This window comes from Podarcis erhardii (assembly GCF_964252035.2).
Source record: "Podarcis erhardii genome assembly, chromosome: 8".
Classification (NCBI taxonomy): Eukaryota; Metazoa; Chordata; class Lepidosauria; order Squamata; family Lacertidae; genus Podarcis; species Podarcis erhardii.
Window position 1 is genome coordinate 54198421 of NC_138499.1, and position 18020 is coordinate 54216440.

Below are 18020 nucleotides of genomic sequence, written 5' to 3' on the forward strand. Positions count from 1 at the left end.
GAGCAGTGGAGATCGTTCCCTGTATCCTCTAATTCTTTCCTCCCTCACTGCCTGCAGTTCCCTGACAGGTGGTGTCAGTCTAGACCCTCTCAAATTTGCTGTATGGGTCTGAGGCCATTATAAAACTAATGTTCACTGTCATTTCCCTTTCTGTGTGGAAATGGAGTCATATGAGCTTTGTTTTGTGCATAAATTCAAGTTCAGTGTGTTGCTATTCGTATCTTAACAACTTGGGACTATTTTACCTATGAAATCACCTTACCTCACATGTTCCCACTCAACCACTTTGATCAGTGGAATTGGCACTGCTACAGGTGCCACATAATACACGTTCTGCATTTGTAAGAACCTGATCCTTTAGTGTGGCAACACTTTGGAAGTCCCTGCCGAATGATATCAAGCAGGCGCCTTCACTCTAATCTTTTCAGTGCCTGCTAAAGACATTATTGTTTAAACAAGCCTGCCTAGATGCTTAGAAAGGTGATGCTTAGGAAGTTGATCTGAATTTTAACCTGTTTGATATTTTAACTTTTTGTATTATAATATTTTTTTTGATAATTCTATTATTTTATCTTTTTTATAAACTGCTTTGAGGGTTTGTTTGTTTTTTTACAATCAAGCAGTGTATAAATTTTATGAAATGAAATAAAATAAATTCACCCAAGAAGCAAAACTCATCACTTGTTCTGGATTGATATCTGGAGTAGGTGAAATCCCTGTTTCTTGCTTCCTTACATGTTGAACTTTTGAGGTACCCTCAGTGTGGTAGACATGGAACTGTTTGCCTGGTGTTATCATATGTATGAATAATAATTTTAATAATACCCTACCCATCTGGCTGGGTTTCCCCAGCCACTCTGGGCAGCTTATGGAAAATCTAAAAACATAATAAAAACATTGCTATGGTTCTTAACCATCCTAGGATGGTTTTATTTCCTATTTGAAGTTGTAACATTGGAGGTAGATAAGTATTTTATTTCTTATCATGAGATTCTCTTCATTTTTGAAGGAATGTAATTGTCATATTTGTGGTGAGAAGGATAAGAAGGTAACAAGGATAACATTTTTTTCTTGTCCAAATAATACAATATTTTAAGACTAATATAAGCTTAATAAATGATTGCTCTAGCATAGGAAAGAAGCTTAGATTTTGGAATATGCCATTATGACTCCTGAATTTGTGCGTGTGTACTGTTATTTTGCCTTTGTTAAACAGAAGCACTAAACCCAGGCAAGGTGTGCTAAATAATATGTATAATTCATTCCATTGCACTGGGTTTTATAATTCTCGAGGATTAATTATCTGACAACATGTTAGTTTGCTCCACTGCTTCCATCTCTGGAAAAGATGGGTGCATCATTAAAACTGTATAGATAATTAGCTTCACCAGCCTGCTTTTGTTTGTGTGTTTATATTATTATTCAGTGCAGCATGTAATATAGATAAGTTTAATACGGTTTCTTAATGAATACCTGATGGTTGGGGGGGAAGCACTCCTCAGTCTATGTTCATGTTTTACTGCAAAGGTGTTAAGTTTTTAAGGTAAACTTCATGTTTTGAAGTTGGTGGGCTCTCTGAATACTTAATTTGTTCATAAGCATGCTGTATCTACTACCACAGTCAATACTATTCCTATTGGGGGAATAGTACAAATAGCACAATACTCACTGCAGAGTTGTAAATATACCCATACAAAGATTAGCTCCTATGTCCGCATCTTAATATTGTATTACATACTTCACATCCTTTCCTTACTGTAGTTGGTTTCTTTTCCATCTTCAGTTGATATTTCTGAGAGGGATTCAAGAAACCGGCCAAGTTGGCATAGTTTTTAGCTTATCCAAAGGGGGGTTTAAAGGTTAGCATCTGCCCTCTAAAAACCAGATTGGGAAATGTCAGTTCAAATTGGCTAACATCTGTCTCATGAAAACTTTCTTAGTATAACTTTAGGTTTTGTAGCTAACCCTTCAAAATAAATCTATAGAATAAGCCCATAACTATTAAAATAACAACAGTAGATAAAACCATTATTAAAACATGGGGCCATAAAATGTTAGTTTAAATAATAAGTATATTTTAAAATTTCTGTTTTGCATGGATAGAGGAGGAGTGATGTGAAGATGAAACTACCAGGCATGGAATACCTTACCCCGGTGAAAAGGAAAACTCTTTTTCCACATTGCTTTATGTATAATATCCTGTAAAGTGCACCAGCTGATCCATTTGTACCAGCAGGTTGTTGTTGTGAAGTGCCCCTTTGAACATTCCTCATTCAGGATGGAAGGCGTTTGTGTCACTGCTCAGCTTTGTGAAAAACACCCAAGCCATGCTTGTGTTTGGAATGGGGGGTTGGTCTACTGTTACTATGAACTTACAAAGAAAGACTGTAGAAATTGGATTTTATCCCTGAGAACAACATTATATTTTTCTGGAACACTAACAACAGAAAGTAAGCAAGACAGAAGAACCTTCACAACATATATAACCAGGAGTATTCAAGATTAGGAAGGGTTGCTCCAGACAAGTACAGTTGAACTTTTCTGAGTTTCCCCTGACTCTTCATCACCTAAAAAGGAGTTTATATTGTTAGTTCCATAAACCCTAAGAATCATAGTTTTGAACAAATAGAATAGCTGTGAAACCAGCTTCCAATGGTCCTCCCACCTCTTTAAATATTGCCTCTGTCAACTTCAGCCCGATGCACTTCAAAGCAAGAGGAATTCATATACTGAAGTCCACAAACTAATGATTATGAGCAACACATCGAGTCACAAAAGCAGGACCAATATTTACTAGTGAGTTGACTCCTGAATCCAAGATACATGTTTTTAATCTTTCTTGGAAATTTCAAATGTCTATCACATGGACAGAACCCTTCTGTGAAGCAGTAGAACTTTTGGACCTTGTCAAGTACTTCTTGAGTTTAATGGATTGGAGACAGCTGAGAATGACTATATCACACCTTTTAGAGCAGACCAGACACTGAACTACTTAGATCTGTGTGTTCTCTTCATTGCCCTTTACTTACTCCATGTTCTTCCTGTTGTTAATCTTTGTTCTGTGTCATCACTGATTTACAGGTCTTCTCTACTTTTTCTATGACCTTTTTTTCACCTATAGGGCTTGTCTGCTGTCAAGATATGCTGCTTTGATTAATTGCATTTCCTGCTCAACTTTGGTTGGCTTCACTCTCATCTTTACTTGTTAACCTTTGCAAGCTTTTATTGTGAACTTTTATGTGCTTTAACCTTTTCTTTATTGACTATCTCACCCTACCAGCACAGCCTCAGTGCTCTTTGCTGTTTGGGTTTTTTTTAAAAAAAAAATTATTTTCCTTGTATAGCTCCTGGCTTTTTTCCTATCATTGTAGCTGTATAGCACTGGTATAATTGTATTTCCACAACAGTGTAAGTGGGAAAATTCCAACTGGAACTTTTTTATTTTGGGTGCTCGATGACATAATGGGACTTGGAAAATTCTTTCACATGCCAATGGAGAATATGCAGGCAAATTGACTGGGGCCACAAAGCTTCCCTCTGCTAAATCTATGCTAACCTGAGTTTTTGTGGCAACATAAATCTTACCCAAACTATGAGTAATTAGAGTTTTTCCAGTTTAATCATGGTTAGCATGAACAGAGGAAGGGACAGGCAGTGTACATAGGCAAATGTCTCGTGCATATATGGGTTGACTAAGATGAGGTATGATTGTCCAAACACAGTCTCACTTACAGGCAGCAATCTTCAAATGCACTTCACAGTCACTGTGGCAGCTACCACTTCCTTCCTTCCTTCCTTCCTTCCTTCCTTCCTTCCTTCCTTTCTTGACTCAAGTGAATGGGCCAATTGCATTTTTAAAAAATATATACAAGGACCAACAACTTGGCACATGTGCCATCCCTGTTCTATAGATATGGTAATATAGGAAGCGGATCACTCTGAAACTGAGTGGGGTGAATGATCTGGTCTTTGCCCATGGGAGAAGCTGAAATTCAATATGAAAAGCAAGGAAGGCAGGCTGGAAGTGGAACTTGATCTCCTTCTTCCAGGCACAAGTTAGACAGATAATTCTGATGTTTGAAACTGTTATCCTGAACTGCCCACCTGACTCAACAGTTTTACAGCAGTCTGTAGCTGATAGCATCAGTTTTGTTGGCCAGGGCATAAAATGGTGAATGCCTGAACCTTAAAGAACTAGTTCCAGCATCAGACCGTCAGTGGGAGAGCGAGAACAGACATCAACCCAGACAAATAAAGAGATGAACTCTGACATGTGTTTGCCCATACTCTGTGGCCTTTTACGGTGACTCTGCTGACTCCTTGTAGGGTCCTCTTTGTATGGTTATCATCAGCCCCTGCCTAACTCTATCATCTTCCTTGGCCAGGAACATAATAGGAATGCTGCCTTGGGCAGCAGGTGCACCATCAGCAAGGTTGCCACCAAAAAGGAAAGACCACAGGGTGTTGTCTCTTTGAGGGTGACATAAAGACCACAGACTTTATTTTTCTGCCCCTTTTAATTTTTTATCTTTATTTTTGCCACACATGTGGCACAAGTTAAATGCATGGATTTAAGGTTCTCAAAGCAGCTTTAATGTCAAGACTAAATTTTGCCTATGTCATTAGAAATCCATTGATCTATTGACAGAATAATACTGTGCACCCATTGCCATAATAATTCATTAGCAATATGAATACCAGAAGAACCCAACTATGCATGTTTATTTTATCAAGGCATTATAAAATAAATTAATTAATTTAGAACTTTTTCTAGGATGTGCGACACAGGAGAAGGGCTGTTCACCTTTCAGACAAGGGAAGGCGAGATGATCTATCAGAAAGTCCATTCTGCAACGCTGGCAATAGCTGAACAACATGAAAGATTGATGATGGAGATGGAACAAAAAGCACGGGTAAGGATCTCACTCCAATATTGCAAAAGGCATTTGCTGCATTAGGAAGGGAATAATTGTGAAATTAATAAAAACAAATCAGACTTCTTTAAGAAACTTAATACCCATGGATACATTAACATGATAATGAAAAATGGATTATGACATTAGTTATTTTAGGCCATATGTTCCCTCAGAGTCTATATTTAATACATGGAGTTAGCCCTGATAGATAGATGGAACACCCATCAAGGTGTTATTTTTCTGAATGTGGTCTCCATGTGTGTATGCCTTTATACATCCTCTTTACCCTAATGCCAAACATTAACCATGCCACATTGCAAGCTGCTTTTGAAGCTTCCCAAGTTTAAATAGTAGTTGGATTGTGGTATGACCTTTTTTTAAAGGAACAAGATGTGCTCTTTTCTGGAGCATGGCCAGTGATGTTATTCCATGAACAATATTTGCTCTCAAGAATTCCAGTATATGCTCTTCTGTTTGGTAGATCAGGCCTGCCTTTAAGGAAGCAAAACCAATGAAGCTTATTATAAAGGCACCGTAAAGGTTAATAAATGTCATTGTACAGTGGTCAGAAGACTACATTTGCCTAGGTGCCACAAAATATCTCCCCCCCCCTTTTTAACTTACCTTGTTTAGCAACATAAATATTTGACTGTTAATATACACATGAACAAACTCTGGTTTTTATTCATTTTTTTAAAAACCACATTTTGAGAGCATATTATTATGGGGAAAACTTTGAAGTTATGAAGAATTTCCATCATAGCATTCTAAATCACTTTGTCCTTTGCTTAGGCCACTTTCTTTTGTGCAACAGGCAGCCTTGCAGCAAATTGAGAACATGCAATGTTTCTATGGTTGACTCACACAGGCTTTTTCCTTCCCACTAACTTGAACTGAGTGCATTAACTTTTAGGCAACAAGATGTTCAAAGGAAGAGCCCGTTTAGGGGACAACCAATATTCTCAATACATTTGATTTATTTTAGTTTTCCTTTTTCATTTTAGGATATTGCTTCCTGCTTGGCAGGGGGTTGGACTCGATGGCCCTTGTGGTCTCTTCCAACTCTATGATTCTATGATTCTATATTATTTAAAAGGACCATGATAGAAGAATAATATATATCAAACACTGATTTCAAGTTCACTTACTTACAATATTTAACTCTTCTCACCAGAAGAGTTCTGTTTCAAGTAAAATGTTTTGCCCAGCACCTTTAAAGATCTACACTTGCCCGCTTTCAGCTGAGCTTTAATATATTTCTGAATTCCACAATGTTGGAAAATATGCTCTGAAAGGACACTCTAGAAACTTACTGTGAGTCATGTGGTTCAAATTAGCATTTGCATCTTCAGCGTTGGTCCATATCTACCACCCACCTTTTATAGGAGGCCAAACTCAAACTTAACATTAGTAACTTGTCTTGTTCATATTCATAAGGATATTCACATTAATTGTGGGGAAACCTAGGATGCACCAGGACTGAAATAACGTTCTTTTTAAAAGTATGGAATCTCAGTATTATGAATAAAATTACATGCTACATCTATGTAAAGAAAGGCTAGCAAGTTTAGAAAAGCATGGAGGTGGTTTATAAGTAAATGGAATTCTAAACAATCTGACATTAAAGATAAACCTTCCTCCCCCTAGGATTTTGGGTTAGAATGGCAGAATGCAATTCATTTGATTTACCTTTGAACCAGGGCCACAGTTGTGGCCCAATTGTACTCAGTATTTATTTATCAACAGTATATGGGGTTTTTTATTTCCTATATTTATCTTATCTTTATCTTCAGATGTCACTTATTGTGTAATTTGGTGAATAATTTTTATTTATTTATTTAAAAGACAGTTGAGTCAAGCAATTGAGAGTGCAGGCAATCTATTCTCTGGTTTGTTAGCTCATCTGATGTTCTAGTGTCTTGTCTTTAGGTTTCCTACCCCAATTACATGAACTGCAGATTAATTTATTTTAAATGGAGGCTGAGATCCTTAGTGAGGGTTGCAGGCAACACAAAAGTGTCTTTTGTGCTACAGTAGAAAGCTGCATGGAACACACTTGTTCTGTGTTCCCTATCTCTGACATAAGGCTTCCTCTTGATGTGATAAAAACTGAAGGAGCCACTAGGGAAAGCACTGGGCTAAGATGATTATATTTTCAGGAAACATAGGCCTGCCTTGAAGCCCTTTCTCCTTCTCTTTGAAGATTTGAAGCTGACCAGAGTTAATGCTCTCTGAACATGCTCAGTGATGCTCACTGAACATGCTCAATAATGCTCTCCGAACATGCTCAATTTCTCCCCCCCCCCCAAAAAAAATTATGAAGCCCTGGATATTTAGACTACAATCCTATACTCTGGGAATCAGGCACATTGAACTCAATGGGGTTGAAAAGACATGCATTGGATTGTCCTGTTTAAATAGAACAACAACAAAAAGAAGTCCGTTGTAAGAGAAGAATAGATTATATGGGGAGTGAATATTTGTCACTGTCACCCCATACTGCAACTTTTATGTTTGTATCTCCTCAGTTAACTTCATGACTGGCTTGTAATGAAAGATGTTTGTTCCAGCAAGCATTCACACTGTCAGAATCTATTTCCATATAAGTGGCTAAAGGGCAAGTTTCCAATGAGATGGAGTGGCTGAGAGGGCAGTCCCATTGCGCAGCTTGTAATTCAGATGGAATCACATTGACAAGATAGCATGAGCTCTTAACTTCTCTCTCTATCTCTTCCTTTTCCTCATAGTTGTCTTCTTTGTAACTGGCTTTGTTCCTGTTGTGTGGAATAATAGCAGAAATTGTAGTAATGTTAGGTTTGAAAGGAAGCCTGCTGTCTCCCCCCTGTAAAATCTGCTATCAGATAATTTCTGCAATGTTCTCCATAAATGCCCAACTCTTGTCTATGTGTACTACATAATTTGTGAGAAGGAAAACATGTGTGAAGTGGTTCTCTCCATGGTTCCAGGTACATCTTTTATTCTGAAACAGAATGGCACAATGACACTGTTATAAGGATTGTAGAATTAAAAAATGAGCAATGTTCCTTTTAAGAAGCATATACTAGCCTAACATCTATGGACTGAAAAGGACTTAATTATTTCACCATGTAGGTGTAAAATTTAGGGCAATAATATGGTGTATCCATTATTAAAACCATGGCAAGGGAAGGCAGGTATTTCTAACTCATTTTGCCAACTTCCACTCCCAAGCTTATGTAGTTTCTTTAATATAGTACTGTTTCTTTAAAAGTATACAATTAATTAACATGCTACTGTCACTTTAAATAGAATTTATTTTACTAAACCAGTTTTTCAGAAGCAGTTCGTTAACCTATTAAAACTCTTTTGCCAGATGACCTTATTTGCTCCACTCCAATTAGGCCTCAACAAGGACTCTTGTTGAAGTTTCAACCCTTACTAACCTATTGAAGTGCAGGCCTGTTTTTGTTAGAATATTCATCTGGTTCTCCTTCCAGACATCAGAGCCTCACATTCCAAACTGCCTCTCACTTCTTGTCCCTTGGTGCTTATACATAGGTTTTCCCTTTGTCCCTTTAACCTGAACTGGCCACCAAGCCACCCTGCATTCTTTTCAGATCCTCTTTGTCTGCTGTCGTCTTCTTGTGACTATCCACCATGATGACTAAGCACCAACCAACATAGACTCCCTAACAAGCATGGACTGACTCCTGGCCAACCAGCACTCAACTATATTTTCCGTTCTGGCACCTCTAGTTCAGGCTCAGCCAACCACAGTGTCTAACTGAATATTCTAAACTTGCAAACACATATCAGAAAAAGCATATTTTCTATTCTCCTTTTGCATACTGAGAGTCCAATCTCCAACCCCACCTCAGCTCTCAGTTAAGGTCCCTCAGTGACAGTTAAACCAACTGTCACTTGTCCAGACAGAAAACTTTTTCCCCATTACAATAAAAACAGCAGAATGCTTTAAAGCACCATTCAATTAATCAGGATTCCTTCATAAAGCTCATGGAACCTATGTTCAGAATATTGAAGGTGCACTTCATTGAACTAAAGACAGTCAAAGTCCAATGTGCAAACATTATTTCTGTGGCCAGGTACAAGTCAGTGGAATCTGTCATATGCAAATAGGAGCCAGAGACATAGGTGACTTTTATCTCCCCTTTTTCTGTGGCATGGGTTTTCTGGTTTCCTTCTCTGAATAACTAAGTTCTATCTGCACTGATGCTAATCATGACTCCTGTCTAAACCAGGGTTTGAATCAGTGATTGCCAAACACCCCCTGCTCAGGCTTAGAATAAGACTTTCAAAACTGAACTTTCTGCCAAACTCAATCTTTCGAATGCAATACCACCTCACACATCCACTCCCTGAGGGTTCGCCCACTCTTCCATTTGTCCCATGCCTAGAAAGCATGGATCTGAGCAGTTTTCCACTTGTCACACCACTTTCTCCAGGAAAACCCACTCTTTCCCCCAGGGAAATTGGAGCAAAATGTCAATTGGAACCTAACTGGCATTTGCTTTGATTTCCCTGGGGGGAAGCAGTGGGAGAAGCAGAAAAAGCCCAGAATTTCTCACAAAGCTTCTATTCTGCCCTGCCTTTTTGTCCATTTTTGCTCTAGTGGTAGCAGCAGTGATAGGATGAGAGAGGACATATCTCTCTTCCCTGCTTTCTCTAATGTCTTCCTTGTTTTCATGACTGAGAACAACTACAAGGATCACTGGCTAATGAAGGTTTCATAGAACTACCATGTTTTCCAGTATGTCTTAACATCAGCATACAACCATCTCAGAATGCTATATATTAAGAGAGTTGGAGTCTGTTTGCATAAGGTTAGGAGGCAGAGGATGGTAGGTGACAAGGGCAGAGGGAGTATTTATCAAAGTCATCAAAGTTGTGCTTGAATAATATTTAGAGCCATGACAATCACTTTCCATATGGGAAAGAGGGATGGAGAAGTATATCTTCCTGAGGTTGAATTCAGGTTTGGATTAGGCCATGGTGAAATATAATTGGCTGACACAACTGCAGTACTGGGCTACTTTTTAAGGCAACATGAATCTGTCATTTCATTTCATATAAATGGTGCAAGCTGAAGAAATAGGCAGATATGCCTAGATGTTATAAAATGCAGTTATAAAAATGCAGCAGCAAAAGATTGCAGTAAATTTCACTAGCACTCATTAGACACAAAGGACTGGAAATAAATGAATCAAGGCCTAGGTAAGAAAGCTCAAGATTCTCACTTTTGGTTTGTTTGTTGTTTATTTGTTTGTTTTACTTTTCAGAAACTATTTTTATTGCAATATTTCTACAGTTGAACTCTAGTCTTGTTTCAGGTCCATTTCCACAACTGAGGCATTTAGGCAGACACATTCCAGGCCATATGCAAGCTTTTCCATATATATTGTGTCTAGATCTTAATCTACAATGACATTCTTCCACAACTCATGCTGTCAGAAGTGTGCCACAGCAACAGTATATCTGACAGCATAGCTACACCAAATCAAAAAGTAACAACTCAAGCATTAGTTCCAACATTTCCTGTCCAGTACCATGCTGTTATGTTTCTGTGTGTATACCAAAACCCATTGTTTAAATACGTGTAACTAGTCTAGCCTAATTTAATAGGGCAGGGAATTGTTGCTGGTCAGATTTGGTTCTGAGACAGAATTCCCTCTTTCTCAAGATAAAGTCTTCCGCAGCTTCTTTTGAAGGTTCTTAGAAGATTTTGTTTTTCTTTCTTAGAAAAGGGTCTTTTGATCTCACATAACATTTAGATAATGTGTGAGATCAAATAGCCTTTTTCCCAGAGAAAAATGCAGCTCTTAAAACTTCAAAAGCCGTACTGGAGGTTGAGGTACTTTTTACTCATTTGAAGTGAAACCCAAAGGGCATCCATGGGCTGCACTCCCACTACTCCTGTACTTTACAGTACTCTCAATACAGGCTCTAATAAAAACTTGCAAGTGAGGTAAGCTACGTGAAAACATGTTGCAATAAAGAAATACAAATTGATACCCATAAAACTGCATCATTAGATACATTTTTTTTCATTGGCAGAAATGGTGTATCGTACTTGTTTGCATATCTTCCTTCTTGCTGAAAATAAAATATTGAAAAATGAAGAGGCGACATATATTTCAAAATTTTATGTTTGGATTTTTATCATATGTAAGAAATGGAAACTTTTCAGGGTTGCTTGAACCAAAAGTAGTGGTCCAGTTCAACTCTGCATCCAGGCTGCTCCTAGGACACATGTTGCCTTCTTTTAAAAGTAAGGTTCACAAGATCAGCTGTTGAGCAGATTGGGGGTGGATTTGAGGTGGACTCATCTCAGAAAAAGATCATTATTGAAACTGAAAAAATAGCATAAGAAAAGGGCAAGCAAAACGGCAGTGATTGCTGCTGGTGCATCTTCCGTATGAGGAATATCTGGAGTGTTTGGGACTCTTAGTTCCAGAGAAAGAAAAAGACAATAAGGTAGAATAATAGAATTGCAGAGCTGGAAGGGAAGGGACCACACCCTGTAATGCAGGAATCTTTTGCTCAACATGGGACTCAAAACCCACAACCCTTAGATTATGAGTCTTATGACTGAGCTACTGTATCCCAGTACTGTAGATCAAGAAAACTTTTTCTTCCACTCCCCTTGTGTTAGAACTGTCAGTCATTCCTTGAAGCTGATTGGCCGTAATTAAGACAAAATAAAATACTTCACCCAGTGCATGCATATGGAATTAATGACCACAAAGTGGTCCCTTCAAATGGTCACTGCCTGAGATAGGTTTAAAAGAGAATTAAGAGTTAGAAAAACCCATGGAGGATAGATCTGCCAGTGGCTTTCAGACATGAGGTTCCGGTTAAAGGTCTTAAGTTCAGAGGCTGTGTGCCACTGCATTCCAGTTTGCAAGGGGCAGCAGGGTGGGACTGCTATGCTGCTATTGTTGTTGTTGTTGTTGTTGTTTTATTGAATTTATATACCACCCTATACCTGCAGTGGTTCACCCTTAGTCTGATCTAGCAGAGTAAGCAGAGTTGTTTCTTTGTTTTATGGGCGTATACCTCACTCTTCAACAAGTTCCAAATATGGCTTTTAAAATGGGTTAAAAATGCAGAAGAACATATTAAAACACCACAGTTTCAAAGAGTAAATGAAAAGCAGCATGCAGAAATAAAACAGGTCAGATTTATTTTAAAAATAATAAAAAGGAGCTTGCCTGTCAACAGAATGATTTCAGAGTTTAGTGTGTCCCCTTCCCAATTTTATTCCTCATTCCTCATCCAGGAACTGGTTTGACTGAGATGACTTGACTTAAATTCTGCCTCAAATGAAATAGGCTCATTCAGATTACAACTGAAATGTTTTTGTTTTGTTTTGTTTTCATTTTGATAAATACATTAAGTTAGAATTTAATTTAGAAGGGGGGGTTAATTTTTTTAAAAAAGCAACATACAGTTTTGCTGAAGTGTTGAATGGAGCTGCATCAGATATCGTAATGCAAGAGAGTTGCGACTACAAACAAATTGTTTTCTCCAGACTAGTAATTTTATGGGAATCTAATAGGATCACTCTGGAGTAAGTATGTTGTTTGTGGAAATTATTTGTGTAATTATAAATATATCATCAAGGGAAATCAACAAGAATATCTCTAAATTTGCAGCAATTCCATACTCGTTAATGTAGTATTTTCTGTGGACAGAAATGGGAAGGCAGGGAAGGAACACATTGTTGTGATGTTCAGAGTTTGCTGTACTGCGTGTCCCTTTCTGACATGTCCCTGTTGTCCTTTAATCATTATACAATAGCCGCAGTACAGGGGCCACATGAGAATTAATGCTGTTTTTCTGAATCATTACCTTCTAATGAGATTGCTGCTTGCAAACCCATGAACTCTGCACAGAACACTGCCTCTCAGAGCAGCTGGTTCCCAGTTCTGTTCAGCCCTATTCCCCAATCTGACCAAGTCTGATGGGGGCGGGGAGTTCTTTTCTTGTGACACCAAAAGAGTTGTCAAAGTGTTTTACTTCCACTCAGGATTTCACTTGCAATTTTGGAAGCAGCTTCATATGGATTCATCTGAAATATATTTCAATGTACTTTCCTCCTGTGTTTCAGTGGACTCTCTTCGTTACTGCTGTACACAATAAAAAGTAGTTAACTATGAGTAAAGTATGCTTAATTCACAACACTGTGTGTGATTATAGTGGTTTGAAACATGTAACACTGATGTGAACTGGGCAATAGAATTTATAACATTTTATTTATCTTTCAAGCTCCAGACCAGTTTGACTGAACCTATGACATTACCCAAGTCAATCTCGCTTCCTCGTAGTGCATACTGGCATCACATCACTAGGCAGAACAGTGTGGGAGAAATCTACAGTTTACAAGGTAAGATGCTTGAATATTAAAATGGTATGTCCATTAGATTCTCTCACGTTGAGCAAAACTCATGCAAATTGTTTTCAGCTGCACTGGCGGTTTTCTCTCCATTTCAATTACTAAGGTTTGTCATCAGACTCAGTAGGGATGGTGAGATACGCTTCCTCCTCACTCACCACTTTTAATAAAGAAAACACACACCTTCTTCTTCTAATGGTGTATATTATTACCAGAAATATTGCATAGGTTGAGAAGTCAATTTGACAGTTCAGCTTTTAAATGGAATATATGTATAATGTGTGGCTTCTCGGTATCTAATGAGGAAGGGTTGTATGGAATTTCTCAGAGGAAACAATTTGCAGTTAGAGAAGATTTGATTTTGTTTAAACTGGCACATTCCCCATACATTTTGGCCATTTCCCAGTGAAAAATAAATAGGCAATCACTGCAGTGCCTTGTCAAGTATAGAAGGAAAGGTTCTGTATGCAGGAGACGTATCTTTGACAAAAGCCTATTGCTAGTCTAGGAGTTGTACATTTGGAAAGCACACTTCCTCTGACTGATAAAGAAACCATGCTGGTGGGAATGGTCTTCTGCAAGCAACTAGGCAAAAGAAACACTGCTAACTCTTCCAGGTTTACTTGCTACTCTTTGGGAATGAGGCATGTGGTAGCCAGCTACTGGACCACAATACCTCAAGGATTGCTTCTCTCCATATGAGCCTACCCAGGCCCAGAAATCATCCTCTGAGGTCCTTCTTCATAGGAATGCTTGAAAAGTCATTAAGAAATATCTTGAATTCACCACTGTGTTGATTGGACAGTAATCTGCTCTCAGTTGATTCCTGGGTTCACTCGTCAAAAGAAGGGTGCCCTATATACACAGTAATATCAATAATTCCTTCAATAATAACAGGTTCATGACTTTCTGGTGTGGTGATTTGATTTGATGGTAGAACAATTGAGGCTTCAGTGTCCTCAAACCTGGCTTAAAAATTCACATTGTGAATGATTACTTATTCGTGATGAATTTTTTAAAAAGCAGTCTCCAAATTCTCCCTAAGCTCTTGGCCCTGTATGACAGTGTTGTGATTCGTGTAACAGTTGATGAAAATCTGTGCTCCAAAAAGGAATCAGGAAGAGAGTGCATGATCCCATGGTATGCTAAATATTCAGGAGTGTTATAACTGCACAGGGATATAAAGAGAATGTCACCGATAAACCTTTCATAGAATAATAGCTTCCATGTAATTTCACAAATTGGTTATGTCAACACAGAATTTAGTACTTTGCTCTGTTAATGTACATGGTTGTAATATATATATTTTTTAAAAAAACAACCATTGGATAAAAACCCACTCTGCAAGACAGTTTGGAGACTATGATCAGTTACTGGCAATTCATGAAATACTCAATTTAATCAGTCAGTTTGTTTACATTCTGTGTGCTTTCATGTGACTAGGCAAATCACTATTGTTCATGCACATTCTTTGTTCAATTCACATGAACTATGACAACGTACATATATATATGCTGAAGATATGTTTATGCAGTCAATTTTAAAACCAGGGACTGGTTTCAGAAAATACAGGACATATGGGTTATATTGCCCAAGGGAGTACTTAACTGTTTTTGATAGTGTAGTAGTGTTGTTTTTAAAGGATGTTTGTTTCCCTTTGAAAAATATTGTTTCCCTTAAATTAACCTCAGCAGGTAGCCTTTATTCACATGTATGTATGGTAAAGCATGTGGTTTTATACCATGAATTCAACTGATCATGTAACCCGCTGCATTTTTTTAGAACAGACTCCTAAAGTAAACACACTATGTGAGCATCAAGGCAAGTTAAATTGTTTCCTTTCTTTTCTCTGTAACTCATTTGAAATAAAACAGTATTTCCATTTGGTGAAGAGGAATGATATGCTGATTCCTTGGTTTGAAAATTGGCTAAGATGAATAATTTAGGCTGCAATCCTATATATATTTACCTGGGAGTATGCCCCATTGATCTGTAAAATACACAAATCCTCTTTCATACTGTGTGTGTGTGTGTGTGTGTGTGTGTGTGTGTGTAAGTAAGTAAAGGAATGAAGCTCAAACTGATGATGAAAGGATTTAAGAGTCTTGGCACAAGGAAGTGAATAAATATATCATAATGACATAGAAATACTAACAGGCCTAGCTCACCACTTGTATGTGCCAACACCAGATATTTTATTATCCATTACATCAATCATGTAATTGCAAATTTTTTCTGCACAAGAAATTGTTCGAATGCAGCTCAAAAATTTGCATAAGTGCAATACATAGGCATGTATACATTTTTTTCAATGGATAAATCTGTTAACTTGCCTTTTCTAGACAGGTTTAGGAGTTTTCCTGCAAACATTTAATGCATTATTGAGGTGCACTTTAATAATTAACCAGCTTGCATGCTATTTTCCTAAATGAGTGTAGTAATAAGCAGAAATAACCTTTCTCCATAGTTACCTAGCTAGCTAGCTAGCTTTTCCACTCACTTGTCAGAGCCATTCAATTTCTTTGTGTTTAAAATCTGGTTGACTTTCTATGGCAGTACGATCATTTAGAATGCCAAAGTCGATGGGGGTAAGGGAAACTACCACCCATAGCCTGCTTTGGCCCCTATTTTCTTAATGAATGACTCTAAAATTTAATGTTTTGAATAGAAAAAATAAAACAGAATGTGGATTTCTTTGGAGAAATAAATAAAAACTACTTCATAGCCATTTGGAGAAATAAATAAAAACTACTTCATAGCCTAATAATAATAATAATAATAATAATAATAATGTCCCCTCTCGGGGACAACGAAAATTACTTGGCTGCTCCATCCACCCAGGTAGGGCACTCCACACAAAATCAGAACTACTATAAAAACAATAATTAAAACAATACAGTATAATACAGCAAGGGAGATTAGATGACTTTCAAAGTCCATAAATCTGATATCCAAGCCAAATTTCCTTCATGCTATTTGTATTGATTAGAGTACAGCTTAAACCCTTTACTCCGATATTTATCAATAGAAATGTTTAATGAAATTAATACTTTTGGTCCAGCCTTAAAGTTTTTTATTCAAACAGTGCCACCAGGCAATTTAGTTGCCTCATATTTACTTAAGTGCTGATGCTATGACGTTCTGCCAATATCTGTTCAGCTGGCTTAGCTCTATCTAGCTGAGACAGGATGAGGGAGTTACAGTGGTGTATCTCTGGCTAAGCCAGGGTTGGGGGATGTATATCAGTACCACCTTGGTGAGCTGGGAATCTGCTGGCTGAGCTAGAGATCCACCACATCCTTACTTGTTCATCCCTGTGGATCTATGTTTAGGATCACACCCTTAGTTTTTAATTTCTGCTCTTCAAGCTGTTAGTTGCATTACTAAGACCTTTTCTTGTATTTTTGTAATTATTTCTGAAATTGATCATTTTGAAATCTGCTACCAATGCATGTAAGTGTTAATATAAGTTTCATTGTTGAATAAAATAAAATATAAGGTTTTAATGATTTCACCCAAGTACAAAATACAAAGGGGAATGAATACTTGCTGCAAAATCATGACTTGATTTTTCTTTATTTTTTAAAAAAGCATTCCGTTACAAAACATTAAAAAACTTGCCTGAGTCATTCTGTTCAGTCCTCGTGTAGGCTAATCCTGTGGGCATTTCCTTTGCGCATCTGTAGTTCTCTGCAAATTAAAGTGTGTTAACAGAATTGCAGGGGCATTCATCATTTTGGCATATCCACTGTGTGTTCATATTCACAGAAACTGCTAAATTTATTCCTTCATCCTACTGTGACTCTGAAACAATATAAAATGTTTCAGTATGGTTGCTTTTGGGCATTATGATATACCATGGTTCATTGTGATGGGCACATGCTTTCTTTTCCCCACCCCACTTCTCCTTGGAAGGAAGGCTTCAGATACATCTGTTTCTATTCTTAGGTGAGCACAGCGTGCCGTTTCATTTGAACCTTTGAATGTAACTATGATTTCTTTGAAACAAGTTAACACCAAACCTCAAGTCAGGCATAGGCAAACTCGGCCCTCCAGATGTTTTGGGACTACAACAGTGGTCAGGGATGATGGGAGTTGTAGTCCTAAAACATCTGGAGGGCCGAGTTTGCCTATGCCTGCCTTAAGTCATGAAACTGGTTTGTCTTGACAAATCATACTGAAAGTTTAGGGAATACATCTTTCATAATAGTCTGTGCTGAGTGACTTCCAGCTGCTCAATCTCATGCCCTTGCCTCACAGGATATTTTTTTTGGGGGGAGGGGTCTCCTCAGGTTTCTCTAGCCACTTAGTGAACAAGAGGATTCTGGACTTAGTGGTCCAGCAGACTTTTGTTTTTAGGTTTTTACATGCACTTCCTGGTATCTTATCATAATATTGTCACTAGACAGCACATCAAAATGTGTTGTATAAAGTCTTTCTTTGCTTCACATGGTCTGGCAATGCTATTCCGCATATTCCAGAGGACAGTAAGATACAGAAATGCAGAGTGAGACTTTACAGGTTATATAATATACTTTTCAGCAACAGTAACAAAAAAGGATTCCTTAGATTCAACCTCCCACTCTACGCACTCACACTGCTATCACTAGTGGTACATCAGCAACCCTGCCTTGCATGGCTGCACCAGTTGGGAGATGGTTCAGCAAATGGACCTAATGCCATTGTACGACAGTTGTGTGACCAGCTTTAGA

General features: G+C 37.9%; 1 protein-coding gene across 1 annotated transcript in view; it reads left to right on the plus strand.

Moving 5' to 3' along the window:
• The window catches only part of DOK6 (docking protein 6), a 174618-nt gene that overhangs the window by 132808 nt on the left and 23790 nt on the right, over positions 1-18020 (plus strand). The window contains exons 6-7 of the mRNA XM_081875125.1: positions 4775-4913; positions 13182-13299. Of these exons, the coding sequence (XP_081731251.1) occupies positions 4775-4913; positions 13182-13299 (257 nt within the window). The remainder of the gene's footprint in view (positions 1-4774; positions 4914-13181; positions 13300-18020) is intronic.